The sequence below is a fragment of the Falco peregrinus genome, chromosome 2, assembly GCF_023634155.1.
Source record: "Falco peregrinus isolate bFalPer1 chromosome 2, bFalPer1.pri, whole genome shotgun sequence".
Taxonomy (NCBI): Eukaryota; Metazoa; Chordata; class Aves; order Falconiformes; family Falconidae; genus Falco; species Falco peregrinus.
Window position 1 is genome coordinate 27,199,716 of NC_073722.1, and position 27,229 is coordinate 27,226,944.

Below are 27,229 nucleotides of genomic sequence, written 5' to 3' on the forward strand. Positions count from 1 at the left end.
AGAAGAAAAATACCTTACTCCTCTCTACAAGGAAGTAAACACGTAGTAAAATGAAAGTTTTTTTCAATGTCTATTGATTTCCACAGCCACCCTCCTATCAGTGTCTGGAGAGCTAAAATAATTTTGTACTGACAGCACTTCTGTTTTTATCATACCTCTGGACTTTTAAACATGTATGTAAGTCATGGCTGTAAAAGTTAGTTTTAGTTAAGATGGACATTAAGATCTAACTTTTCACAGCTTTAATTCCTAATGAAACATACATCATATTCCAGTATTACTTATTTCCAAGGAAAGTAGTACAGTGATGTTTGTGCTGGAAGATTACCTATCTACAGCTGTTAGAAATAACACCAACAATTTGATTCTGTCTCCAGAGTGTAATGACTTATCACCACATATACTATCCTATTAAAATCAGGTGTTGCACATGTGATTATACAGAAAAGATGATTTTACATTATCTTTTGTGTCTCTCTGAAGAAAAATAAAGTGGGGCAAATATAAAGCATAATATTTATTTCCTTAAGCCTAGCCAATATCTATTTCAATAAATAAAGCCTCTCCCTGAGGCATCTGAAATTCCGGAAAAAGAATCTAAAACTGCATTGACAGAGCTGTAGTTAAATAAATCCAACCTGAGATAGAGAAACTGTTCTTGCCATCAGTGTTTTGGTTCTCTTAAATCCAGGATCACTTTCTGCAAGGACATTCATGGTTGTCTTCCCAATAAATTCCAAAGCATCTAAGCCTCCAGATAACACACTTTTCCCCTGTATAAAACAATGCAATGTGGTTATTTTCTTTCCAGTTTATGCTAATATGAACTGTAAAGAGTATTGCTTTTGCTGACACTATCTGTGAACATTCAGGTCCCTAGATCTTCTATACTTCAACGAACACTAGGACTGACACGTTTATAAAATTGTTACGTTGTTCTGAATATATTTTCAAGAAGAAAAAACTCAACTATAAAAATATTTCTAGTTAATTAAAAGACTTGCACCAGAGAAACGTTAACACCTGTTGCCAGTAAAAAAAATTATTAAGAATACCACTTTAATTTCATCTGAAGTGACATCTAGTCCATGGGAATATATTTTAGATATGAATAATATGGACCCAAAGTCCATCATGAACAGGATGATCCTACCCTACCTAACCTTTCTTGTTAATGCAATTTTTGACACTTGTGATGACTCTGGAACTTCCTATAGAAATACAGTTGTTTTTCCTGTGTCTTCGTATTAGCGTTAGCCCTCACTCACAATTTTTCACGTACACTGAAGAAGAATTTTCACTGGTTAAAGATTCCCATTTCAGTCTGGATTATGTATCTGTCAGATAATCAAATGCTGATGTAACATGATATATAATGGAAAACCCTACTGAAGTCTCAAATGGCATTACAAGCAACTTACTGAAATCTTAAGTTATTCTTTTTGTTTGGTGACATTCATCACTGTGGTATAGTAGCCTCTCTAGGTTTGCAAGAGCACATTTCTCTTATTTGCAAATTTTATACAATGCTCAGGTAAACTTACTGGTGTCCAGCCCTCAACAAGCTCTACGATGCTCCAGATTCTGTAGCAACAGTCTTAGGAATAGTCAGTAGGAATCTCTCCCTGCTCCCAAAATCTTTGATATTAGAGTGATGAGGTGCTCAGAGTGAACTGGATATGCACTAAAAAAGAACTGCCATTTTTAAAACATGCTCAATGGGGACTTAGTCTTCTATGCCTTTTTAGCTGATGCTTCAAGTCTCTTACAATTTCAAGGGAAACGCCACACTGAAAAGATCAGAGGAAAACATTTGCTATGGCAATATTGTGTAAAAAATGTAAGGGAAGAAGATTAAACAAAAATTTATTTGAGAACAGTATGGTACAGGAGTTTGCAAAAGTTGAAACACAGAGAAACAGAAAAGGGTGAAGTGCAACACACAGGAGATATATGGAGACCGTAACAGGAAAGAACTGTGGACGAGAGATTTTGCCTCACTGAGTCCGCAATCAGACCATCTTCAGGGAAGGCTAATATGAAATGAGACACTAGATAGAGAGGTGAAGGTAAGGGCCAGGGACTAACAATGCACAGTTTAGTAGAAGCCTTCAAATAAGCGAATGGAGTATTTTCTTATTTTATCTGCCTTCAAAAATTATTAAAAATATTAACATACTTTCTCTGGAAGGACTTAACTGAAAAAAAAAATTAGATGATGGTACAAGATTTCCCAGAAATCTTTTTTCTTGCAATAGAATTCTTGCAATAGAATTTGCAGAATTCGATATAGTTTAGGAGAATACCATATTTTTCACTGAAAATGATGCTAAAGTAGTAAATGACTTAGTTGGTTTGACTTTTTCTTTTAAATTTGATACAGTTATTTTGCCATAGAAAAGACTCTAAACAGACTTACAACCTAACTGTTTTTACAAAGAGCTACAACTTAACAAATGGGACCTACAGTGAAGCTGCACCTAAAAATGATGAAGAATGATTAGAGCACAGAGGCCAGCTAAAAAGACTCACTGTGTTCTGTACAGCATGAGTGAAAGCTGACAACATGCCACGAGATCCAGATGAAGGAGAAGAAGGAGTATTCTCAGATGAGCTTTGGTCCAGAGAATCTTCTGCTTCTAACAAAATTTAAAAAAAGCAAGTTACAACATACTTTCATCTCTACTAGTCACAAATTACAGTAAACTGGATTCTGTGGTCAAAATCCTATAATTTTGTAAATTGGACTAATTTGGCAGTGTCAAAGAGGTTTGTCCAATTTCAGTGAACTTGAACTTACGTATAATTGGTGTTTCAGCTGCAGGAGGCACTGCTGTTTCCAAAGATGCTGAACTTGTGTTATGTATTCCTAGGGTAGTTCCTGCTTTTTCCTTCACTGCCGTTATGCCATGACCTGCAGCAGAAGCATATTCTAGATTATACAATTTGAAAACTTACTACTAACACTGCATAGTGTTCTTACACTCCACAAATGACGACAATCAGAGTAACTATTAAACTTACCTCATCGCTTAATTTTTTTCTAGGTTAAGAATTCACTTGTTCTACTATATCCAGTGTATTAACTGACCAGAAACACTAAAGCTAAAATATGATACAAATGACATTAGATCTGAAATGTAAAACTTGTTTCCGTGGCACACGTAAGTTTAGTTGCCTGCTTTTCAAAATGCTAAATATGCTATTACAATCACCTTAAACAGAAACTGATGGTCCTCCTAATGCTGTAGGGTTTGGTCCCATCTAGTTTTCAGAGGTCTAGAACAATTAACCCACAAGTAATGGTCTATGGGTGACTGCAGGGCTGAGGTAAGGAATCTGTTCCTCAGTCTGCTGCATAGGTGCAATGTTAGGGAAGTATTTTAGAAATCCTTGAAGTTATGTCAGGATTTAAGCTCCTCAGTTGCTCATTTGAAGTCAGATTTTAAAGTGTCTCTCCTCAAAGCTGCTATTTAAATATACTTTATTTATCAGTGTGTGTCTATATATGTGTATATATATATATATAACAGATATACCAGTAAAGTCTGCTGGTGTCAGATGACACAGAATTATTGTTCCAGCAGTAGCTGATCTCCTACAGAGATTTCACCACCTTTACCCGACACATACATAGTGACCCCCTAACTCTCTGTTCTATTAAAAGGGTCTAGTTTAATGTAAAGAATGTATGTTATTACCGGTTTTATCTGAATAGTTTTGACAGAATGGGATTGCTTTGCCACTTTTCTACACAGAGTTTATTTACATTAGCAGATCACATGGACCGGTAACATCCTGCTATAGGACAGGCTGGGATTGGCTGGTAGTCAGCAAAATGAGGCAACAGTTTCCTGATCTGCATTAACTGTAGCTGAAAAACACTGCCCTTAAAAAAGACTACCCTCAAATTACCTGCCTATTCTGCTTCTGGATATATCCACAACTATGTTCATGGTATGTTTCTCTTGTTACAAATGATCCACCTAGTACATCTTCCTTACCTGGAAGTTTCTGCATATCAGATGAGATGCAGTAAGTAAACAACCAACCAGGCAAGCAATGCTTCTTTCTAACACAAAATGAAATGGCTTTGGTGACCCTATTTGATTTTTTCTTGCACAACACACCGTTACTGCATCTCACATAAAGCTGATTACTTCTAGCAGCAGGACAATACAGAGTGCTTTAACTATCTGCCTAACTGCTTATAAGAAGTATTAATGACAATTTCATACTTCTTTGCTTTGTCACCTTAAAATGAGCTGTAAATAGATAAATGATTTCAGAAAAGGCATTAATACAGATGCTCAGGAAGATACTTAGACATTTAAGGCATGAAGTCAAACATAACAATTCATTAACTGTTGTCCATACTTTCCCACAATTGTGTGCACTTTCTATTAGAAAAGTTCAAAGCCTCTTTTCTGAGTTACATTAACTACAGCAAAATAGCCTATCATTTGCCAGTGCTCTGCAGTGTTCTGAATAAACACATACATATATATGTGTGTGTGTGACCATAAAAATATGCCTTTGAACATCTGATTAAAGAAGGATGTAGCAAAACTACCTGAAATGGAATAGGAAGAAGGAAAGCTTAGATTTATGATTCTATAATTTCCAGATGGGTTGCACATCAGGTGCTCTATGAATTCAGTAATAAATATACTGTAGAAAACATATGTGAAACAGCACTACTGAAAGATCACATACAAGAAAACTGGAGTATCTGAGGAGGTAAACAGAAATAACAGATGTCCCCTAAGGAACAGACAAGCAGAAAGAAGTAATTTTCTATACAACAGCCTAAGCTGCACAGGGTCCTGATGTTTTACGAAAACAGAGAGACTAGGCAGGTAAATGTTTTTACCTCTCTAAAGAAAAGATGACCCTTGTCTATTTTATTTCATGTCTTACAAAACGTAGCAGCATGTTGAACTGTACCAGGTTGCGCACCACAGTGATTTAAGCCATCGCTGGACAACTTCTTGCCTTTCGCAAAATCTGTTCCAGTGCAGATACTGGAGAGCAGCGTACTACTTTGTCTAATCCAGATTTCCTGAATTTAATTGATTCAATGAAAATATTAGCATGAATAGATTCTATAGTAATTTATTTACTCTCCAAATCCCTGGGACTCACTTAAATATCTATTAATTGTGCTTTTAAACTAGTAGATACTCCATGTCACATTTCATTCTACTTCTGCTCACAACTTTTTAAATGAGCAAAAGAGTTCTATTCTTACCATTGACTTAATTTTTCTCAAGGATCTGACTTGCTAACAAAGCACTATTGTCCTGTAATTATATAAAAAAATTAACTATAAATATTAAGCAAAGATATCCTTTTAACTGTGTGCAAAAGTTACGGATTTTTCAGATTAATTTTCCAATTTTTTTTCTCTATCTAAACATTATTTTTTTATATATATATTCTGTAATTTGGTTCTCATAGTTTTGCAGACAAGCTTGTATTTCCAAAAGAAAGCACACAGTTGCTGTACTGATATTTACAGACTTACAAAAGGCAGCATTTTCATGGCTGTGGTTACATGTGCTAGAATGATACAAATATTTCAGGTCAGTTAGGAGTGGTTTTGCTGACTGAACTGTATGGCATGTATGTTTGACTACAACAACAAAACCAGATGAGATCTGAAGAACACAACTGAAGCAAGTCAGCACTGTTAAGATACACGCACAAACATAGCAGAAGCACATGTTGCTTTGGAAATGAAAGTGATTATTTGTAATTTCAAACGGCACAGAAATAAAAGAGGTTATAGGAGATGAACTACATTTTAGGAATAAAGGTGCACTGGTTTTGTTACACTGTGTGGTAACACAGCTGACCTGATATTGTAAACTTAGGAACACCACTGATGCCTCCATTTACTCATCTGTAACAGCAGATAACAAAAGAGCTATGCAATGGGTTATATTAACTGCATTCTTTTTGAAGAAAGCATGCCTTTTTTTCCTATGTTGTTGCTTTTCTTTTTCTTGCCTTCATGATTTCTTTTCCTTCTATTGGCTAGCGGTTTCAGCAGAATATTGTTGTTCATCTTGCTAGCTTAAATCTTTCATTTGCAAAGGAAGGTTTTGCAAGCAGTGCCTGAAAATGTGGCCTGCCTTTGAATTTGCCTGATCTGCCCAAGGCCAGATTACAGCGCTCACAAATGCTTTAGTCAGATACATCCCACTTCACTTTAGGCTCTCTTATTTTCCACCTCTCAGTTTAGAAGCTTTGGATTCCCTGCAGAGCTGAGAGAGGCCAACAGACACCTATGGAGGGCAGTTAAGCACATCTGAAATCTAAACCATGCTCTGTAGGAATCGCTGTCCCTTGTCAATCTAGTACTCCCAGGAAACTGGACTCCCTGCTTCAGTGGTATAAATGGGGAGGAAAAGTTCGAGATTTTGCCCCTGGCTAGCACACAGTTTTTTGTAATCTGTGTTGCACCATGGGGGCATTTCTGATGGAAGCTTCATCTGGTTCAAACTGGCCTTAAATTCGCATCTGACATTGACTGAGAAACTGAGGAACCCGAAGATGGCTGAGGGGGAATCACTCTACTATATGAAATATAGATACGTGGAAAAGCCAGCGGTGCTCTGGTTTTGTACACTAAAAAAAGCGGGACCCCACTGTGCTTACTTTAAGGCTACCCTATTGGCACTCCATTCACTTCAAGACTGTAGAAAAATTCTCTTCCTTGTAGTTAAAATAAAAACACAGGCTACATTCTGATAATACCTATGCTGTCCAGTCTGTAAATCAGGAATAACTCCAATTACATTGTGGTAAATGAGACTAGCTTCAGATCTCCTTACTGCAATGGTAAAATGTTTTAATAATAGCAGTAGGCATAAAGGCTGCTACAACAGATTATTGGTCCTCAACCTCTTCTAGATCACAAACCCATGTTGAAAGACATGATGAAAGCAGTCGGGACTGCCATCCCCAAAAGCATGTCCACAATTTCTTCCATCCCTTACTTGTATTCAGCATTCTTAAAAAGAAGGAACAGTGCTAAAGGGAGTTGCTGCTACAGCAGCTGTAAAGTGTTATTTACAAAATAACTTGAGTGACCACCATGTGATTTCAGGCCCCAAACCAGTTTTCCCTTAATCAGCTGAATTTATGCAATGAAAAAAAAAAAAAAAAAAAAAGTAGTCTTCTGAAGAGATTAACTGCCCTTTCTATGGTCATATATGGTACAAGCATAATATCTAGCCTTTGGGGGTTTTTTAGATCATTCTTTACTTCACGAGAATAATATCTATAGGGAATGGAAACAATATCCACATAATTGCAATACTTTAATTTCACCTTATCTGAAGCATTTGCATTTCTGTTCCACAGACTTCAATTTAAGCTATGCAATACTGATTATTACACATATCCATGCGTAATATCGAAGCTCATGAACACAGTGACACCATAAGTGACATTTCCTTCTGTCATACTGAGTGACAAGAAAAAGTTTTCAGCATAACACGGAGAACTATGGGTGTCTGATACTTTGCTGTGCCATTCTGCTAGGTAAAGAACTAGATGAGGAATATACACAAGCACAAAATAATCAAGAGAGCAGAATATTAATTACAAGTAATACGTGAGGGAGATGCATTAAGCAGCCTTACTGTATGAATTTCAGAGGCCTTGTAAATTAAATAGTTGTGTTTGTATTGACAGATGCTAGTCTTATCAATGGCACTAGATGTAAAAAAGCCCACACTTACATGGAGTGAAGCACATGCATACAGCATGACAGAGAACAGACTTTTCTTGGAAATGAAGCTGGTTGAGCACCATAACTTAAGCACCTTATGAACACCATAATTCATCCATACAAAGAAATACAGCATATGAAAGGCAAGGCTTGTAGGAGAAGGTAGTAATTTTCATTATGCTACCAGGTAGCTTAGTTGGAAAAAAAATACCAAACAGGCAAGCTTTCAAGCATACAAGCTGGTTTTAAAAATGGAAGTCACAAGCTTCAGGTACAGGCTGAGAATGTGTTTTGCCTCACTTAAGCCCTGGGGATAAAAAGTTTGCTGTTACAGCTAAGCTGACCTAAAGGCTTCTTGGTGCTGGTATGGGATGTTCTGCTCCTTCCATGTTCCATACTTGTCTATTCTGCTTGCCCTGGCACTTATCGCAGTGAGCTGGCTGAAGGAACTGAAGAGGAGGAAAATTACTTTTTCTTTCCTCTAGAGTTATTCTGATGTCAGTTTAGCTTCCTGAACTTGATTACTGGGTGCTCAGAGAAGCTTGAGTGCTGGCACAGGGAGGAGGAAGAAACACACAAGGGAAAGAGAGGTGCAGACTGCACATTTCAGTGGCTGCTAGCCATGAGATTAGTTTAGCTGCAGTGGTAACCCACTGTTAAAGCAGAGTTTTATCAACACTGTTACTAAAAGACTAGATGATGTAATTGCTACTTTACTACAAAATACAACTTAAAAGAAAGAGGATTAAAAGGTGACAGTTAGTACAAATTATGTCTCCAGATCACAGTGAGCCTACTTCTCCCATCTCATCATCCCAGCAACTATTGCAGGAGATCTACTCCACTGTGGTTCCACAACGGGGAAAAGCAAATTTCTTGCACCTTTTAAATACAAAAGAAAACTCTTTATCTCGTTGATGAGACAGATTCAACAACTTTCTTAGTGTGACATCTAGTGTCAGACACTAAGCATGGTTCAGGCAGTGACTGCTACTAATCCAAAGGCATTACAGATTCTGTTGTATAGATTAATAACACATCTGCCTTGTGGCAGGGACCTTGATCCAAATAAATCAGTTCAAAGACAACAGATATTTCCTTTAGAATACAAAACCACCACGAAAACAGTCACTGGCTATATGTGCAGAGTTAGTTAAAGAGAAGTAAGATACAAATTATATGGGAACTACCTTATTATTAGAAACTAAAATCAGCTATGCTAAAACAATTACAGCCATGCAGTAAAAATGCTAATCTGTTTGGGAGCTCTAAATTAGGGTTTGAAGCATATTGAAACCGAGATCCTTGGAACAATCATTTCAGTTCAGTCTTAAAGAGAAAGGAATGTAAGAAAGATATGTTTTACAGTGAGAACAATCATTCACTGGAAGAACCTCCCCAGGGATGTGGTAGAGTCCCCACTGCTGCAGGTTTTCAAGATGTAACTGGACAAGGTGCTGGATAATCTCACCCAGGCACCCTTTCCCACAAAAGCCTGGACTAGATGATCTTTCAAGGTCCCTTCCAACATGGGCTGTTCTGTGATACTGTTTGTTAAAAGCTGAATGTATTTGGTTAGGCCTTTAAGATGTTATTTACTCCACCTGAAACTGCTATTTTTACAGAGTACAATTTTTAAGAAAAGTATAAGGGATAGTAAGTGTCTGTCATACTTAGCCAGACAACCAGCAGTGCTGTACAAAGATAACGACAGAGCAACAGAAAAATCACATGCCAAAGGTGTTGCTGATAAGTCTAATTCCAAGAACGCAGCTTACTTATACCATTTGCTATACTGAAGGAATAAGCAACATTAAAATGGACTGATTCACGGCAAACCTATTTTCTGATGCAGAACAGGAGATGAAGCATTGGTTGAACTGCTCAGATATTAAATGGAGTAACTTGAAGGGGAATAATAAATATTTAATAAAAAGAAGAAATCTTACAGAAATTCCGAATAGCTTTAATTTTTTTTTCTCTCTGTCTTTTGCTAGGAATTATCACGCTGAAGCAGACATATGGTATACGCAGTCCCACATCCTGTCTGATACAGTGAGAGAGAGCAAATACTTCACAAGATCAAGCATGAATTTCCATAACAAACAACTAGGAAATATGCTCTCTGTATCAGGAATATAAACTATTACCTGTTGCATTGATTTCCTGGGACAAATCTAAGGTTATCAACATGGTCTTCCAAGTTACCTTGGGTTCAGTGAACATGGAAGAAAAGTATATTTGATTTCTCCTTAATTCAAAGTCCATTTCAATAAATTCACAGAGAAAAGTTAGATCCAAAATTATTAGATATTAATATCGGAACTCAACCCTATCCTGATCCCAGGATCAGGAAGTCTGTCGAAGTTGTAGATTCCAGAAAAGGGGAAGAGAAAACAAGGGTTGTGCTGCTTCACATACATCTGGTTCTAGGCTCTTTCCCAGCTGCTGTTGGTCACTGCGCCAGAAACTAGATAGTAGACAGGTCTTTGATGTGACATAGTGCAACCATTCTCGTGTAAAATTAAAATTATTTTTAAATTTTCTTTTTCCTTTTCTGCATGTGGATGCTCCTTTGCCTAGGCAACTTGACCTGTTCCAACTGTGCTCATTTTTACATAACAGTAAATCTAAAAATATATATAATAGTGATGACATGCCTATTCAAAATAGACAATATCACACAAACTTACCAAGTCAGGCTGCCTTCACAACAGACTTGTTTGCATATTTACACTCTGTGAAGACAGTTGTGATGCTGATACTGTCAGGTAGTATGTTAAGAAGCCAGTATCAGTTAAGCATGAATTTTTAATGTAATCTTTAATGAACCAAGATGTCATATGATCTCTATAAAAATGAGATCACATAATGTAAAAAGTCCATGGAAATCCACAGATACAATGCTGGCAGCAGGTTTTATAGAAAAAAGCAACAAACAGCTGTAAAAAATATGTCCTGATTAGATAGTAAGATGGGATACAACACTCATTCTTTTTCACCTCCCAAAGTTTCTGCAACATTTTCAGGCAAGCTTACATCAGCTGGGCCAGAAATATCTATGGCCATAGTGCCCCACAGAAAATGTATACTCTTTGTGACACTAAACTGATTGCTCAGTGAGGCCAAGACTTTTAAGCAACAGAAGGCTGTAAGTGAGATTGCCATTGCAAGCCTACAAGAACAGTACCTTTTCAGTAACAAATAACCTTATTTCTCACAAACAGTAGAATGGCCATTTGATAGAACACTATTTATTGCAAAAGCTAAACAGAACATAGATATGGCTATCTCACAGGCAAAACCTGACTGACCTGAAAGAGCTCTGTTTAAGAAACCCTGCTGCAACTGTAAAATTGAACTGAGGAATTGATCAGCATTACAATTCCAACTTATCAACATGCACATACATTTTCTTCTTTAGTTATTTACACTAAGCCAAATTCTTTTCAGAATGCTGTTGTTACGATGATCTGAGAATGTAAGAGAGGCAAGACTCATGGAAGTCTGTGAAAGCAGCACCTGCTACTAGACCTACCAATAGTGTCAGGCAAAATTTTTGACATGAGATGCCCTTCTTCGAGTCTGAAAGGGAAGTGCTAAACTTTAAGGTTAAATACAAGCTGAGAACACTTATGCAGTTCCACAGCTAGTTAAGCTGCCCTTGTCCCTATTGACATGTTCTGTGTGTTCCCATCATTTCCTATTCAGTAACACTTGGGTGATCAAATGGTGAGCCAGATTAGGGAATTTACAAACTGATCCAGCTGAAAAAACAGCTCTTACTTAATTCGTACTTTGCAAAATCAGTTCCATAAACCAGCTCCCCACATCACTACAGGAAAGCTACTGGTAGCATAAGAGAAGGAAGAAATACATTGCTGGGGCAGGGCAGGCCTGCTCCTTTCAGCAGTGACCTTCACTTATGTCAATTTAAAGACATCTTAGAAATCCATTCCAGGTTTAATTAGATATGTCAATTAGTTGGACTGTCTAAAAGAAAAGGTAGTTATGAACTCTTGAGTGCAGGTGTTACTGAAAATAAGAGAGGACAGGGGAAGTTCCCTCCTCTGAGGGACAGACAGGATTTATTGCCTATGGAACAGAGGAGGATATAGAGAATTATTTAGCCTTATGTGGGAGAATAAAACCAGTATCTTTGTTGAGTCCGTTATTTTTAGTAACTGGCAATTAATTTTAATTCCTAGGTTCATCTTTTGAAGAGGTGTTTTGTGGATCCTTTATGAGAACTGATTAGTTAACAGCTTAGTAGCTGTTGTGTGAGAAATGATTTCCCACTGGTAACTAGGTATTTGCATGCTTTGCTTTTTATCTGTGAGTCTTCGATGTGTAATGATTACGTTTTACATAAAGTCTTCACAAAGTCATTTTATACTGACATACTATTTGAAATGAGAGTATAGGGAGAGGGCGTATAGTATCCATGTTTCAGTATGTTCTATTCCGAAGTCTGGTGTGATAGCTTAACAGTTTGACTGGGTGTCAATGAAAGTTGGAATGATTTATGAGAAGTGAATTTGGATTGTATAGACAGAGGTCATGGTGTATAAACCACAATCATGCAAGTGCACAAATCTGGGTTGGAGTGCTTTCATTTCAAAACCCATAAACCTCTGGCTGATAGTAACAGTATCAGATCATGTACCCCTTCTGGGAAGAAGCCACCACAAGGTAATTCACTAACTTAACAAACAAGCCTAGTACCTTGTCCGTAATCTGACCCAAAGGAATATTTAGGTACTTTGACAGTTTATGGAGAACTTTTTTCCCATTAAAAAAAAAATCACGTTTGCTAAGCATATCAGGACAAAACTGTCTATGAATCTCTAAGATGCAACATTAACGTGTCTAATGACACATTAAAATTACAATTTATTTTCATGTACTTTACCGATTGAACACTTACCCACTGTGGCAGAAGCTGATGACAGAAGAGACTTTCCCCAGGTACCCCAAGCTCCCCATCTACTTACTTTAGATGAGGAGTCTGTGGCCTATAAGAACAAAAATATTACTCCACTGTCTAAAATTCAAAGGCAGGAGGAAACACAAAGCTGTCAGGCAACAAAGTCTAGCATTTATTAAATGATGATAGATCAGGTATTATATACAGTTCTGTGCACAAGAAAGCAGAATGGGAAGCTTAGTTCAGATCACCTATTCTTGAAAGCACCTAAAAAGATGTCTTTATAAATTCCCTAATATTTCTTCAGGCACCCAATCCTATAAAGCCATACAAGTTTATTAGGGCTATTACTAGGGAGAGGCAGGAACTCGTCTGTTTCCTGAGTTCTACCAGGAGCCACAGTTAGAGACTTCTCTGCCTGAGTCTCCTCAAAGGTGTAACCCAGTAGATGTGCACAGGGAATGCCTAACAACTGATTTCAATAAAAAGACAGCCAGAGGAGGTGCTGCCCACCTTTTACTCTGAAGTGTGGTATTAAGTGATTATCAGTATTCCATATGTAAATCATATTAAGAAACTGTTGTCTCAAGAAAAGTTCCAGTAGCATATCATCCCTACACAATCAACTCAAAACCAAAAGCTGAAGTATCCTGAGACAAGCCTGCATTGTACAATGTACAGATCCCTGTGGAGAGACTAAACCAATGTGCTTTAACCTTTTCCAGTTCATGGATGCCTGAAAATTTTTCAGTGGAGATGAGAACATCTTCAGCTATGTCACAGGTATTGGATTTGGATGCTGTATAGACAGTAAAAAAAGCCTTGTTTTTCTTAGTTTTCTTTTATTAACTTCCTGCAATTACTCACAGGACTCCCAAAGGTCTGTGGATCACAAATAAAACACTACTGGCCTAGAATAAGTAAAAAACTACCGGGTGTTTCACTGAGCTTTGTGAAACATACACTGTTTTTGTAAAGTCAGTGACTTGAAACCTAGCAAGTGCAAGATTCAGTGCTGCATATGCAGCTTAAAATCTGTCCTCTTCTAGGTTCATTCTGTGAACTGCATGAAGCAGATTTGTACAGAAAGCCAGATAACAAAATCACAGGTGTATTATATCTATGCAAAATGGACTAGATTCTTAGTTAAGATTTAGGCTCTGGTGTAGTTTTACTGCAACCAGGCTAGAAAGACCAAATTAACATCATATTGGCAAAGAGAAATTCAACTATTCCCAGTTTCCAAAAGCTTGATGTTGCTATCTTAACTTAGTATTATTCCCATGCAGGCTTTCTGTATACAACTCTAAGCTTTTGTGAAAAACAGTATATACATTGTACAAAATACTGCCCCTACAAAGCAGGGAGGGGAGGGCTTTTATGGAAAAGAAACTATGACTTACTGGGCTGCTTTCTTCATGCAGTGTGTCTTCAGATACAGGTTCTGTATCAAGGCTTACAGTCTCATTGCACTCAGTGGGCATGTCTTCAGTCGCCTCTCCGTTGGAAGGCAGACTTTCAATTATTTTTTCAGTCAAAGGTTTATCATTAATAAATACGTCTCCTTCTTGTCTATTACTGGCACTCCGAGTGGCCCGTCCATGTTCATCTTGTGAAGACTCATGCAAGATCTCAGCTTCCACAAGGTGTGATACTGACTTGTTAGGCAATATCTCACTGTTGGGCACTTCCATTACTTCAGGATTTTCTTCAGATGGGATGCCATCACATACGTCTTCAGACATTTTCAATTCTGAATAAAGAAAATAAATTCTTTTAGGTTACATAAACATTTGAATGACTATAAAATATGCAGTGTTTACCATAAGGTATTGTGAATAACATAAGATACTGTGAATACTCTATTCACCTTGCAGGATCTCACTTAAGTATGAAGTGCAGCATTACTGTTTTCCAAGTACAGTCTGGTGAGGGAGAAAGGATGTTCATTTGTCTAGAGAAGTCAAATGTAAGAGTTGCCATGTGGTTAATTCCTAGATTCCCTATTAGACATGTATGAAAGACCACTGGAGAACAGGATAATCTGAGCTGCAATAGCCAAGCAGCTCTTGCTCTCTACATCCAGAGTTTCCTATAGACTGCTGACTGATGGAGAGGAGGATGACAAACACTACGTGACAAAAACTATAGTGATATTTATGTGTTGGAGAAGGGGCATAATTTGAGAACATGACATGGTCCCTGCAGCCATTTCATAGACAGGAAGCATTCATTGTTCACACTGTTTCTGCATCACTTGTCTCAAAGGCATACTGTTTGGGGAGTGCAACACTTCTCACCTGTTCCTAAAATTCCAGCTGTATGATTAAACTTCAGTTTTGAAACCAAGGTAAGCTTACATAAGGTACAGTTTTGGTTTTTTTTCTAAGTTATGAACCAGTTTTCTTGTATTTGCCCCTTATCTTCCAATGTAACTTATTTTTTCTCAGTGTTTTCCACCACTGTGCAGTCATTGGGCTGAGGATCCAGGAATGGAAAGAAATGGCCACTGAGCAACCTCTGCAGCTGATTAAGGAGCAGCACTGGCACAGTCCAAAAGAACTACTGTACAGTGATTACAACTACCACTTACATGTTGGCAACAATATGCCTGGCACTCTACTCAGAAGACAACCCTTGACAAAGAGTTGACATTGCAAGCTCTTGACCATATGCTGAGTTGCGGGGGTGCGGGTGGGGAAGAAAAAAACAAAATATGACTGGGATTTAGGAGACATCTGCCTGAGAAGCATGTATGTAAATCACTACATTTTATTAAAGTCTATAGGATCATGTACCTCTGTGTCTTTAGCATCGTGTTTATCCCACTTGAATGTAGATGAGCTGTTTCAACAGTTCCAAGAATAGCATTTGGGATCAGTGAACGAGAAACATAAATAAACAAGCACTTGGTATCACTTATATTACTTTAGCTTACACTGTAACTTAATTATCTTTAGAAAACATACATTTACAAGTCAGAATCTTTGCATCTGCCACAAGTATTTGCAGTCTTCTATTACAAATACAGCAAATACTATAAAATGCTTTAGTGTAGGTAAATATTGCCATTAACAGTACTCACTGTGTGATGGGCAGCATCACCTGAAGAAAATCGATTTGTAAATCAAATTCCACCGTCCGATATGAGGATCCTCTACCAAAACCTGCAAAATCTGTACACACATGCATCATCATTTTGCACAGGGATTAGAGCTGAATAAGAAAATGCCCCTAACCGCTTGTTTAAAGGATCACACATACACGTGCCCATGAATTTCTGCAGGGCTGGGTCACCTTTGGGGGCCACTTGGGCCAAGGTCCCTGCAGTTGTCTGCCCAACCTCACCGGCGCACGGCAGGTAACAGCGAATTACCGCGTCCGTGAGCCGCCGCCAGCCGCGCCCGGCCCGGGGGTAAGGCGCCATCCAAGCTGTCATCAGTGAGGCTACACCGACCTGCATCAGCCCGGACCGCCCCGCCCAGAGGCAATTCCTGCCCACAGGCAGCTCGTGGGGGAGATGCCAAGGCCGGCTCCGGACCGGGCGGCGGGGGAGCGCCCGGCCAGCGGCCGCCACTCGCCCTGAGCCGCCGGCGGCCAGCGGGACCGGCCGACCCTCAGGGGCTGGCGCTGGCGGCACCTGCCGACCCGCCGCCGGCGGAGTTTAATCCCGCCTGGAAAGCAAAGCCAGCCGCCGACGGCCGCCTTCAGACGGGGATCAGCGCCTCCGGGAGGGATAACTTTTTTGGCCGGCGGCACCGCGCTCCCCTTTCGCTCAGCGCCCCTGTCACCTCTGTCACCCCTCCCTCCGCGGGACGCTGCGGGCTGAGGCGACGCCCCCTCGGGCTGCGGCCGCCAGCTCCCCCGGCCACCTGCCCCGCGCTCGGGGAGAAGCGGGGGCAGCCGAGGCGCCGCTCCCTCAAACCCGCAGCAGCCACAGCTTCCCCTTTCCTTTTTTTTTTTCTTTTTCTTTTCTTTTCCTTTTTCTTTTCGAAATCCCCTCTGGGGCAGAGTTTAGCGAGGAGCCCGCAGGCAGTTTCAAAAGCGGCAGAAAAGAAGAAATCGCTGCGCTCCTTACCGCTCCGCAGTCCCCCGGCCGGCGCGCCCCTGCTCCTTCCCCTTCCCCGCCCCGCCACGTCGGCAGCAGCGGGGGGAGGAGGCAGAGCCGGCCGGGCGGCCGCGGGCCGGGCGGCCGCGGGGAGGAGGCAGGGCCGGCTCCTCTTCCCTCGCTCTCCCTCCGTCGCTCTGAGGCGGCCGCCTGTTGCGGAAGGGGCGCCCCGCGCCGCTGCTGAGCCGCACCCGGGCTCCGGGCTGCCCCGCCGCCTCAGCCGCCGTTACCGGCCCTGCGAGCCCCCGGCTCTCCGCGGGGCGGCGGGGCGCGGGCTGAGCGGCGCCTGTGGGACGCGGCAGCCCGCGGGCGGGGGGCGGCCTGCGGGGACCCGCCGGAAGCGCAGGCCGGGAGCGATAGGCGCGGGGGGAGCGGGGCGGCAGCAGGGTGCGTTGGCAACGCCGGTGTGAGAGCGGCCGTACCCAGGCGTTCTTAAGTACGAGTGGGTCCAGTCACTGAGGTGGCGCCACATTTTAATACTATTTTTCGTGTTTAAAAAGTTTAAGCCTTCCTCGGAGTGAGCTGCAGCTAAGCACCTACTGCAGTGTGGGGCTGTGGAATTAACGGAGATGGAGCTTTCCAGATGCCGCTTGCAGCGGCGCTGGTCCGTGTTTACAGGAAATGCCGCCAGAAGAACGCGGGGGGTGTGCGGGCACATTTCCAGTAACCAGTGTCAGCGCTGGGCACCCACAGCCACGCCAGAAGCACTTGGCTGAACAGGGCTGTTGCAGGCCCTTGCCCAACAGCCTCTGGTTGGTGTAATCCTTCACACCCTTTCCTCTTTTTGCCTCTTCATTTCACGGTGAAGCATGCCCTTTTACTGTGATAAAAGGCAGTTCCACGAGTCATCATAGCATCCTTGCTAGCACTAGCCTTCCTTTGCAGAAGAAAGAAATAGCTACTGTCGCCACAGGAAACAAAATCACGCATGTGAGTCACCGAGGAGAGCTGCTATAGGAGGTCACAAAATACAGCCCCAGCTCTCTGAAGCATGCATCAAAAATACAGTCATGTTACACCCTTCTCAGGCAAAAGTCTGAGTTTCCAATTAAGGTAGGCAGTAGCAGAACAAATGTTCATATCATCATACAATGTTTATTTAGAAGGCATTTCTATGAGAATTTAAGTATCAGGGCGTGCTGGCAGTTCTAGCATCTTTTAGATTAATTTATTAAAGTTAAGATGTATTTATTGAAAATGAAATCTAGAGTGGCCCTAAGGATTTTGCTTGTGTTTTTCAGTGGAGCTTGCGGAAGAGTAAGGGCAGTGTCTTAGGAGGAATCATGATGGATGAAGTTCTATAGCTGGAGATTGTTTTTCCCCATGATAGATGGTAATTTTGTCTGTAAAGTGGATCTTACACTGTTTTGCAGATTCTGTAGAAGGCCATGCATATTTTAGAGCTGCAAGACCGTATTCATCACTATTGTAATACGAAGTTATTGCTTCAGGATGAAATTAACATTGTAAGTGAACAAACATGTATGTAGCTCTATTGGGATGGAAGGATGCATTCATTTCCTAAGTTCTGAAATTACTTTCTTGAATTTAGCACTTGCATTTTAAAATTTTCTTTCACTTTTAAGTAATTATTTTCCCTTGTATTGTCAGTATGGTGATACTGCAAATGGTTTTGAAATAAATGAGTGATAGAGATTGAACGCTGCTATGCATCTCAGGTTTCGCTGAAGTTTGTTACTACTCTAAGTTGAGTTGCCATCATCTTCCTAATGGGTTTCAGAAAAGATGTGGGTAAGTATAAAGAAAAGATGGGAGGAAACAACTACATTTGGTTACTTTTAACAAAACACGGAAGTGTGCATAACATTTGAGGAATATGCTAATCTTCTTCCAGTGATTGCCCTGGTAAATCCAAGTGGTAAATATGAGGACTAATGGCATGCAATTAATGTTAATATGCTTATTTTGTTGTTGAACATATGCTCTATCTATTGTTATAACATATAAGCAGAACTGGAGAACTCAAAATCACAACAGTGGCCAGCTCATACTGTCACTTAATTGAAGATAGACTCTTGAATAAGAGTCTTTAATTTACAGCAGTTATTACATGTTAACCAAACATACGTCTGGTTCTGTATTCATTAGAGTAATAGCTAGGTTATGTTCAAGCAGTTAAACTGTTATATTCTAAAACAGGAATGCATGTTTGGTGGAAGCAAGGTCTTACCTTAGGATTTTACCTCATCCTAAGGATGGATAGCAAAATCTTCCTAACTAAGAGCAGGCAGTGGTGAGGTTTGTATATAACAGTATTACCAGTTGTCATTTGGAAATGAGCTGTGAATACTCTTGTCTGTATTGAACAGAAATGGAGAAGGGATCATAGAGTGCCACCATAAGGGTCATCAGCATAACAGCAGAGAATATGAGTTGACCGTATTCTGTTGCTTACTACGTGTCCCGTCTTTCCCTCCCTTTTTTGGATGACCTCTGAGAAATATAATGTATAGAATAAGCTTTAATGTGAAAAAGTAATTTTAAAGATTATTTCCTCTGCTTCCTGAATCATTGACATGTTAAATCGTGAATGCATTATGGTATGCTAACCCAGAAAGGTAGCATGGTAGTGTGCCAGTTCCGTATTTTGATCTCAGCTAAGATGGAATTTCTGACCAACATCATACAGAAATAAAGAGAGATTGGTTTATGTCTTTGCCAGGATAATAATCCAAGTGTTTGAGTGTTCTGTACTGAAGTCGCTGCTCTGTTCCCATATCCACTATTTAACCCAATCACAATACTGCTGGAGCAGGAGAGAGAGATATTATTTTTCCATTCCCATTAAATAGAAATTAAAATAAGACAAAAGTACTTTTGTAAACCAGCCTTGATAAGGATGTGACAACTGAATTGGTATAGCTGAATGCAAAACAAAACATCAGAATAATGTGTATAGACTTAGACCATTATTAAGTTCAGAGAGGATGAATTTGAGTGTAAAACTTGCTCAGAAGAAATACTTATATTAATTTGATGAAGACAGAAAGTTGGTAAAAAGATTAATTTTTCCCCTGCTTAATCTATTGCAAAGCATGAAAAAATATAGTTCAATAAAAATTAAATAATGGAGGAATTACAGTACTGTCATATGTGGAAAATACATCTGGAGGAAAGCAGATGCCATTTCATAAAATGTCAGTAGGTGGCACAAACATTTATATAAAGAATTTGGGCGTTCCTAAGTGGTGTTACACAGTAGGATAGAGTTACAGGAAGTTTTGGTTTTGGTTTCTCTTGAGTACATTTTCTGCTTTTTCAGAGACCAGGGATTTCTGGTGAGAAACTTTTCATTTTGGTGATTTTATCTGGTTGCTGGTTAGCTCAAACTGTTTTATGTTCTGCATCTTATTTGATAACAAACCATGTTTCCCATAGAGGATTATTAGCAAGCGTATGATGTACTGTCAAGTATATTGTTAAGAAATGAGAGTAAAGTTGCTTATGTTCAGTAAATTTATCAGAAGAAGCTGGCCAAATAGCAGTTCCTTTGTATTTGCACTACATCCATAGTTATGGGGGTTGCAGTGATTTAATGGAAATAGTTTTTCTACACTTCAGGAATGAGCCTAACTTGATATGTTTCATTCATTCGAAAGACATACTTTTAATGTTTGGGTTTTGTATTATGCCGATAATTTGCAAAGTGCATGCCTTAATCATGAACCATCGTAGCTCAATGCATTCTGTATGTTTCTTATATGAAAGCTTAGTCAGTTTATACTGAGTTTATATTGGAAAAACTCCTTTAACACCTCAATTTTGATTTCTTCTCTTGCTCTTTAAACAACAGGACAATTTCTCATGATGGTCTTTATTTGCTTACCCTAATGGATTGCTTCTGTGCTTATATCTTGATAATGCTCTTTTTATCAAGTTTGAAGACTTGAGGATACTTCTGAATTAAAAGGGATATGACTATGAAGGGTGATTTCTCCAGTGCTAGCCCCCAAATCATGGGTCATGTGTTACAACAGTTTTTAATTTTGTGGCTTCATAGCATATTCTAAAGAAAGTTTGAAGGTGCTTGTAAATAATTAGACTGAATGCCAGGATATAAGAATGAGAGAGAAGATTAAGCACATGTGGAAGAATCATATCCTTCTTTCACCTAGCCCCTGGATATTGCTGAAATTTTGTCCTAAGAAGAAATAATTATTTGAAGGTAGATTTTTCTTCCAGATTTCTCTTGAAGCTATATATTTTTTTTGATTACATGAACATCAGTAGTGTTGCCCAAACACTTGGAAGAACAGGATAGAAGATGCTATCTATCTATCTGTCTATCTAGATAAAAGATTATTATCTTTTCTTCTCTGCACATATGTGGTGAAAATGTATTAGATTGATTACTGCTTATGAAAAAGCCTTTGTCTTTAATTAGGGAACGCTTAACTTGGACAGTGTGCTCAGGGAGCTCAAAGACAACTTTAATGAGCGGGTGGTGTTTATCTTGAGCCCCCCGAACGAGCAAGATAAGAGCAGGAATATCCAGGCAATAAATATTGTGTGCAGCTGAGTCATGACAGTAACTCCACCATGCTCAGGTGTCTGGCCAGTGTCCCTGGCATGTGTGAACCTTACAAATCATGAAATAGCACACGCCTGCACATAGCCTAAATTTAAAAGTTTGCATACACTAGGTGCGTACACTTTATTTATTTTTTTTTTCACTGAATATATTTTTCACTGGGCAAGCTCTGGGACCTGGCCAGAAGCCTCACCTATGGGTGGATGCACTGCGTAGGGATTTTCCCAGTTACCGAGAGACTTCTGGCACCAGCTGCAGCAGGGCTTCCCGGCTGAAGTGTGGGCCTGGGTGATGTTAAGGTGGTATTTGGTGATGTATCCTTTTCTTTGTCTCCGTAACACTTTGCAGTAATGATCAGGTGCTTCACTCCTATTGCTCTTTTATCATATTGTGCATAATAACTAGTACAGTTTCTTTTTATCATATCGCATGCTATTTTTTTATAGTGTAATATAATAAACTGCATTTATTCTTATGTTTGATTTGGAATTTATTTTTGCTTGGTATCCAGTCAATCAGCAAAACAGCATGCCCAAATGCCTTTTGAGGGCTATGATGGTAAAGCTGCATGTAATTTTTACAAATGAAAATCTGGAAAAAAGCTGGAAAAGTTTTGCTGTATTGCCCCACTGTTTCTAGATGATTTCATGCATTCTTTACAAAAGAGGAAGTCAGTGGACTGTTTTATGTTGCACTGTTTATGTTATGTTGAGATTTCATAATACAGCTTGTGTTAGATCAAGGACAATGTACATATTAGATCCAGTAATGTAATTCTAAGCAAGCTTGTGGAATGGTTAATGGTGCAGAGGATGAAGTCCTTGAGGTTGTAGCTTTAGTCCAACAAATGACAGCTATTACTGTCTCTTTGCAGAGTCACTAGAAATATGAACTTACAGTGTAGCTATTTAAGTATCAAGGGAAAGCTGAAAGCCAGTGCAGTCATGAATAAGCACTACGGAAATCTTCAGACAGCTATGATTTGAAAGTAATGGGAAGAAGAGGGGGGAAATGCACCAAGGAAACAAGATTTCAAAAATCTGGAAAACAACTCTAAATCAAGATTTACACATATTAAAATGTTAGCCGAGTTCTTACCGGTTCCTCTTTCAGAGAGGTGTTCTGATGCATTTATGGCAATATCTAAAAGGAGTTTTAAGGCAGTATTCACAATGGCTGACTTAAAGTAAGACTGGCTACCCTAAACTACATTCAGAAAGGAGAAGTGTCCTCCATTAGGGAAAATCAAAGCAAATCCACGGTTATGATTTTTCGCAAAATTGTGTTTAAACAAGCCCCTCTTTCACAACAGAGACATTTGAGGTCAGTGTCCATAGATCAGGGCTAGATTTTGTGTACAGAGGTTCTACAACTGGTATTTTTTTGTGGCATGCAAATACTTTCAGTGTGCATTTGGTGCCCTCTGTGTACATCTAACAGATCAGACACAGGGACACCCCACTTTCAGAGTGGGGTCTAGATTCAGGAGATGCTTTAGCCCAGACAAGAAGCAAACTTTCCTATAGCATAAATATAGAACATCCTACCCCCTACCTCCATCACCGCAGTTAAAGTAAGCAGTAATGACCAATCTCAGCTACCTAAAGACAGCCAACCTTTGATTCAGTCTCTTGAACTGTGTTTCCCTCCAAGTTTTATAGTCAAAAGTCCTTTAAATAAATGTCTCTGAGTCTAATCCTTCAAGAGAGAATCTGAGGAAAGGATCCATACTGGCCTCAAATACTGTTCTTTTGGATCAAAGTCATTACAGTTGTGGGAAGTCTTCATAACACATTGAATCACAGCAATGATTCTGTAAGTAAGCAGCAAATTTTGGTCACCTATGGAATCAGACATGTTTTGTAAGGAACAGTTTCATTATATGTTAAGTACAGCATATTTGTCAAATAGATATTTCAGTGTTGTTCTCTGAGTAAAGAATGGCTCTCCCAAGTGATAAGAAGTGCCTTCATTGTGTTTTGAGTCAAAGGGAGAGATGAGAAATTGGAACCTTAAAAAAACAATCTCTGTGATACAATCTGTTTTTTGTGTTTGTTTTGCTACAGGATTAGAACAAAGATGGACAAATAAGAAAAGTATTGAGCATATCCAAGGAACCAGAAACCAGTATGACAGAAAATACGAGATCCCTCAGAAACTTTTTTCTTTACAAGTGTTTGTTTGCATTAACTTTTTGGAACCATGTCAGCCTGTCTGTGGAAAATGAACTCTTTACTTCTAACAATTTTCCAGAAGATAGCTATGACAAAAAAATCAAGAGCCTGCTACTCCTGTACACAAACAGGCATCAGTCTGAAGCTAATTTTGACTGGGTTGTGATACAAAATACTACAGAAAGCCTGTCCTTGTCAGAAATCACAAATGGCAATGTAAAAAAATTAATAGCTTTATTATCTAATTTCAGACAAGGATCCAGGTTACAAAATCTGACACTGACAAATGTGTCAGTGGACTGGAGTGCTCTTGCTGATATTTTACAGACTGTATGGCACTCATCCATTGAATACTGCAATATTAATGGTATAACACAATTGTCGGACATTGAAAGCTATGACTTTGACTATTCAGGTACGTCTATGAAAGCATTGACAATGAAGAAAGTTTTAATCACAGATTTATACTTCTCACAAGATAACCTATACAAAATATTTGCAAACATGAATATTGAAGCCTTGACAATAGCTGAATCAGAGATGATACATATGCTATGTCCTTTGTTTGACAGTCCCTTTAGATACTTAAATTTTTTGAAGAATGATTTAACAGATCTTCTTTTTCAAAAATGTGACAAATTAATTCAACTGGAGACATTAATATTGCAGAGCAATAAATTTGAGAGCCTCCTCAAGGTAAGCTTCATGACCAGCCACATGAAGTCACTGAAATATCTGGACATGAGCAGCAACTTGCTGCGTCATGATGGAGCTGATGAGCAATGCCAGTGGGCTGAGTCTCTATCAGAGTTGGACCTGTCCTCAAATCAGTTGACGGATGCCGTCTTTGAGTGCTTGCCAGTCAACATCAAAAAACTTGACCTGCAAAACAATCAGATCGCCAGTGTTCCCAAGGGGATGGCTGAGCTGAAGTCCTTGAAAGAGCTGAACCTGGCATCCAACAGGCTGGCTGACCTGCCGGGGTGCAGTGGCTTTACATCCCTGGAGTTCCTGAATACAGAGATGAATTCGATCCTCACCCCATCTGCTGACTTCTTCCAGAGCTGCCCAAAGGTCAGGGAGCTACAAGCCGGGCACAACCCATTCAGGTGTTCCTGTGAACTTCAAGACTTTGTCCGTCTGGAGAGGCATTCTGGGGGGAAGCTGTTTGGCTGGCCGGCAGCGTACGTGTGCGAGTACCCAGAAGACTTGCGAGGGACGCAGCTAAAGGACTTCCACCTGACTGAGCTGGCGTGCAACACGATGCTCTTGCTTGTGACAGCTCTGCTGCTAATGCTGCTGCTGGTGGCTGTCGTGGCCTTTCTGTGCATCTACCTGGATGTGCCGTGGTACCTGCGAATGACGTGGCAGTGGACGCAGACGAAGCGGAGAGCTTGGCACAGCCACCCCAAAGAGCAAGAGGCCATTCTGCAGTTCCATGCATTCATTTCCTACAGCGAGCGCGATTCATTGTGGGTGAAGAACGAGCTGATCCCAAACCTGGAGAAGGGGGAGGGCTGCGTACAGCTGTGCCAGCATGAGCGGAACTTTGTCCCCGGCAAGAGCATTGTGGAGAACATCATTAACTGCATTGAGAAGAGCTACAAGTCGATCTTTGTGTTGTCTCCCAACTTTGTGCAGAGCGAGTGGTGTCACTATGAGCTCTACTTTGCCCATCACAAGTTATTCAGTGAGAATTTCAACAGCTTAATACTCATCTTGCTGGAGCCAATCCCTCCGTATGTTATCCCTGCCAGGTATCACAAGCTGAAGGCTCTCATGGCAAAGCGAACCTACCTGGAGTGGCCGAAGGAGAGGAGCAAGCGTGCCCTTTTCTGGGCTAATCTGAGGGCAGCTATTAGCTATAACCTGCCAATGGCTGATGCAGAGAGGTGTGGGGAAGCAGACTAAGAATCTTTCTAATGGAGTTTCTTCTGCTTTTTCTTAGTGAAGCAATAAATACTTTTTGATTTCCATTGGTTGTTCAATGTATTTAACTTTTTGTTACAGAACCTTGTTTCTACATAGTTGTCTGTGCTGCCTCCTAACTGCAGGCAAAATTCTTATCACCTTACAGGAAGTCTCTGGAGGTTGATATAGAGATAGCAAATCATGCATGTATTTGGATGTGGATTTTGAAATACAGCTTGAAATACTGCACTGAATTTTTCTCAGCAGAATAAAATCTGGAAAAGTTGGCATAGTCATGTGGAGAATGCTTGAGTTTCTGTAGAGTTTGCAGAGCTGCATTAATCACAAAGCTTAATCAACTCGGCCACAGGACCTCTTTTGCTGAAATTAATTTGTGAGAGAGAAGGTTATGCATCCTGAGAATGTCTAGAAGTCCAGAGCCTGAGATGGTTCCTGGGTAGTGTTTTCTTAGATTCAGTGAAGCTTAAAAGGCTAGGACCCAGATACAGGAGTCTATAAACATCCAGCACTGGTGGACATAAATGGGCATTCCACAAAGGAGGACTGAGTGAGGAAGGAAGGCTGGGGTTTTTTTTCTTTAAAAAGAAAAGAAAAATAAAAAGGAAAGATGAGCTCCTTCACCTTTTGGGGCTTATAGTTTGGCACTGTTGTGAGGGAGGAGTAGTGAATTGACAATCGGAGCTCTAATTCCCATCCTCTGGTAGAGTCCTGCTACCATTTTGATCCTGAGACATACCCTTACCAAGGGGACTGAGAGGGTATCTGCAGTAACAGAACTGCCTTCATCATCATTGGCTATATCTTGAGAAACTTAACTTCCTAGATCATGCTATTTCTTTAGCTTTCTGGGTTTTTTCTTCTCAACCATACATCTTATTTTATGCTTATGATTAAAAGAATCTGTCCTTTTTAGCTGAAACAGTATCTTTTGCAGCACAGCTATGAGTTCTGATCAGAAAGGCAATAACCAGTAAGAGGCTGAAAGAATTTGCCAGGTCTTGTGACAGCAGGTAAGACCCTCTATTCATGGAGTCGTAAAGACAAGCTATGTTTACAATATTTGCTCTCCTTTATAGAAATACAGCAGACCTCTCTACCTGTATTTGTGCTGTTTTGGCTTCAAGAAAACATGGCTGGGCTCCAACAAACATTCACAGCTGCTGAAGTTGATCACAGCAAACTTTGTCTTTGCTGGCAGGAGGGGAGGTGTTTGCCATCTGGAATACCAGACTGATGACCAGCAAGCAGGAGGTGTATTTCATCATGAAGACGAGAGAAGGGATGTTAAGATGAAATCCTCATTTAGTAGAAAATGTTTGCATTTTACCTCATTCTTGTCTTCCATTGTTATTAACAAATTTTTTTTTAATTCTTGGTGGTTTTTGCCTGAGGTCTAAGCAAACTGAGGTTTCCTGACTTGAAGTCTTGAACTGTGAGCAACTGTTTATGATTTGTAGGGGAAAGGTCAATTTAACACTTTTAGCTCTTTCATCCCACTTAGTCTCAAAATGAGTATAACACACCTCCTACAAAATTGCAGACATTTCATTCAGGACTGCAGAAACAAATGTTTTCTGTACTTCCTCGTTCCCGTCCAACTAATGCTTCAGTGTATGACTCATTCAACCCTTAGAAAATGGAAGATGGAACCAACTTCGCTTGGTTTGCCTGTCGCTTTCACACAACTAGGGACAGCTGGTTTGTGACATGGTGGCTTGCTTGAAAATTTTCTTGAAGAGCCTCAGAGTTTTGTCAGTAGCCCTTGAAACTTCTGTAATACAGCTAAGTTCCCCCT

At 40.0% G+C, this 27,229-nt stretch overlaps 2 protein-coding genes across 6 annotated transcripts in view; one reads left to right on the top strand and one right to left on the bottom strand.

Moving 5' to 3' along the window:
* The window catches only part of FAM114A1 (family with sequence similarity 114 member A1), a 38,599-nt gene extending 21,134 nt beyond the window's left edge, over nucleotides 1-17,465 (bottom strand). Inside the window, exons 1-8 of one of the 3 annotated variants that reach the window (XM_055797654.1) lie at nucleotides 16,747-17,465; nucleotides 15,754-15,844; nucleotides 15,467-15,512; nucleotides 14,072-14,421; nucleotides 12,669-12,756; nucleotides 2,801-2,914; nucleotides 2,533-2,639; nucleotides 639-773 (exon numbers count right to left, since the gene is read on the bottom strand). In XM_055797654.1, coding sequence (XP_055653629.1) covers nucleotides 639-773; nucleotides 2,533-2,639; nucleotides 2,801-2,914; nucleotides 12,669-12,756; nucleotides 14,072-14,413 — 786 coding nt within the window. In that variant the 5' untranslated portion in view covers nucleotides 14,414-14,421; nucleotides 15,467-15,512; nucleotides 15,754-15,844; nucleotides 16,747-17,465. The remainder of the gene's footprint in view (nucleotides 1-638; nucleotides 774-2,532; nucleotides 2,640-2,800; nucleotides 2,915-12,668; nucleotides 12,757-14,071; nucleotides 14,422-15,466; nucleotides 15,513-15,753; nucleotides 15,845-16,746) is intronic. The other 2 variants (XM_055797655.1, XM_055797653.1) reach the window with 2 other exon arrangements.
* Nucleotides 17,466-17,600: 135 nt separating this feature from the next.
* Nucleotides 17,601-25,478, top strand: LOC101921705 (toll-like receptor 1). Of its 3 annotated transcripts, none has more exons than XM_027795047.2 (2): nucleotides 17,601-17,829; nucleotides 23,395-25,478. In XM_027795047.2, exon 2 carries the CDS (start codon nucleotides 23,458-23,460, stop codon nucleotides 25,411-25,413), a length of 1,956 nt encoding a protein of 651 aa, XP_027650848.2. In that variant the 5' UTR covers nucleotides 17,601-17,829; nucleotides 23,395-23,457; the 3' UTR covers nucleotides 25,414-25,478. The 3 variants fall into 3 exon arrangements, with proteins under 3 accessions (XP_027650848.2, XP_027650846.2, XP_055653627.1); XM_027795045.2 differs by lacking the exon at nucleotides 17,601-17,829 and adding an exon at nucleotides 19,984-20,075; XM_055797652.1 differs by lacking the exon at nucleotides 17,601-17,829 and adding an exon at nucleotides 21,609-21,627.
* The last annotated feature ends 1,751 nt before the right edge of the window (nucleotides 25,479-27,229 follow it).

Excerpts from the sequence above, each read along its gene's own strand:
- LOC101921705 (XM_027795047.2), top strand. The coding sequence starts at position 23,458 with ATGACAGAAAATACGAGATCCCTCAGAAACTTTTTTCTTTACAAGTGT.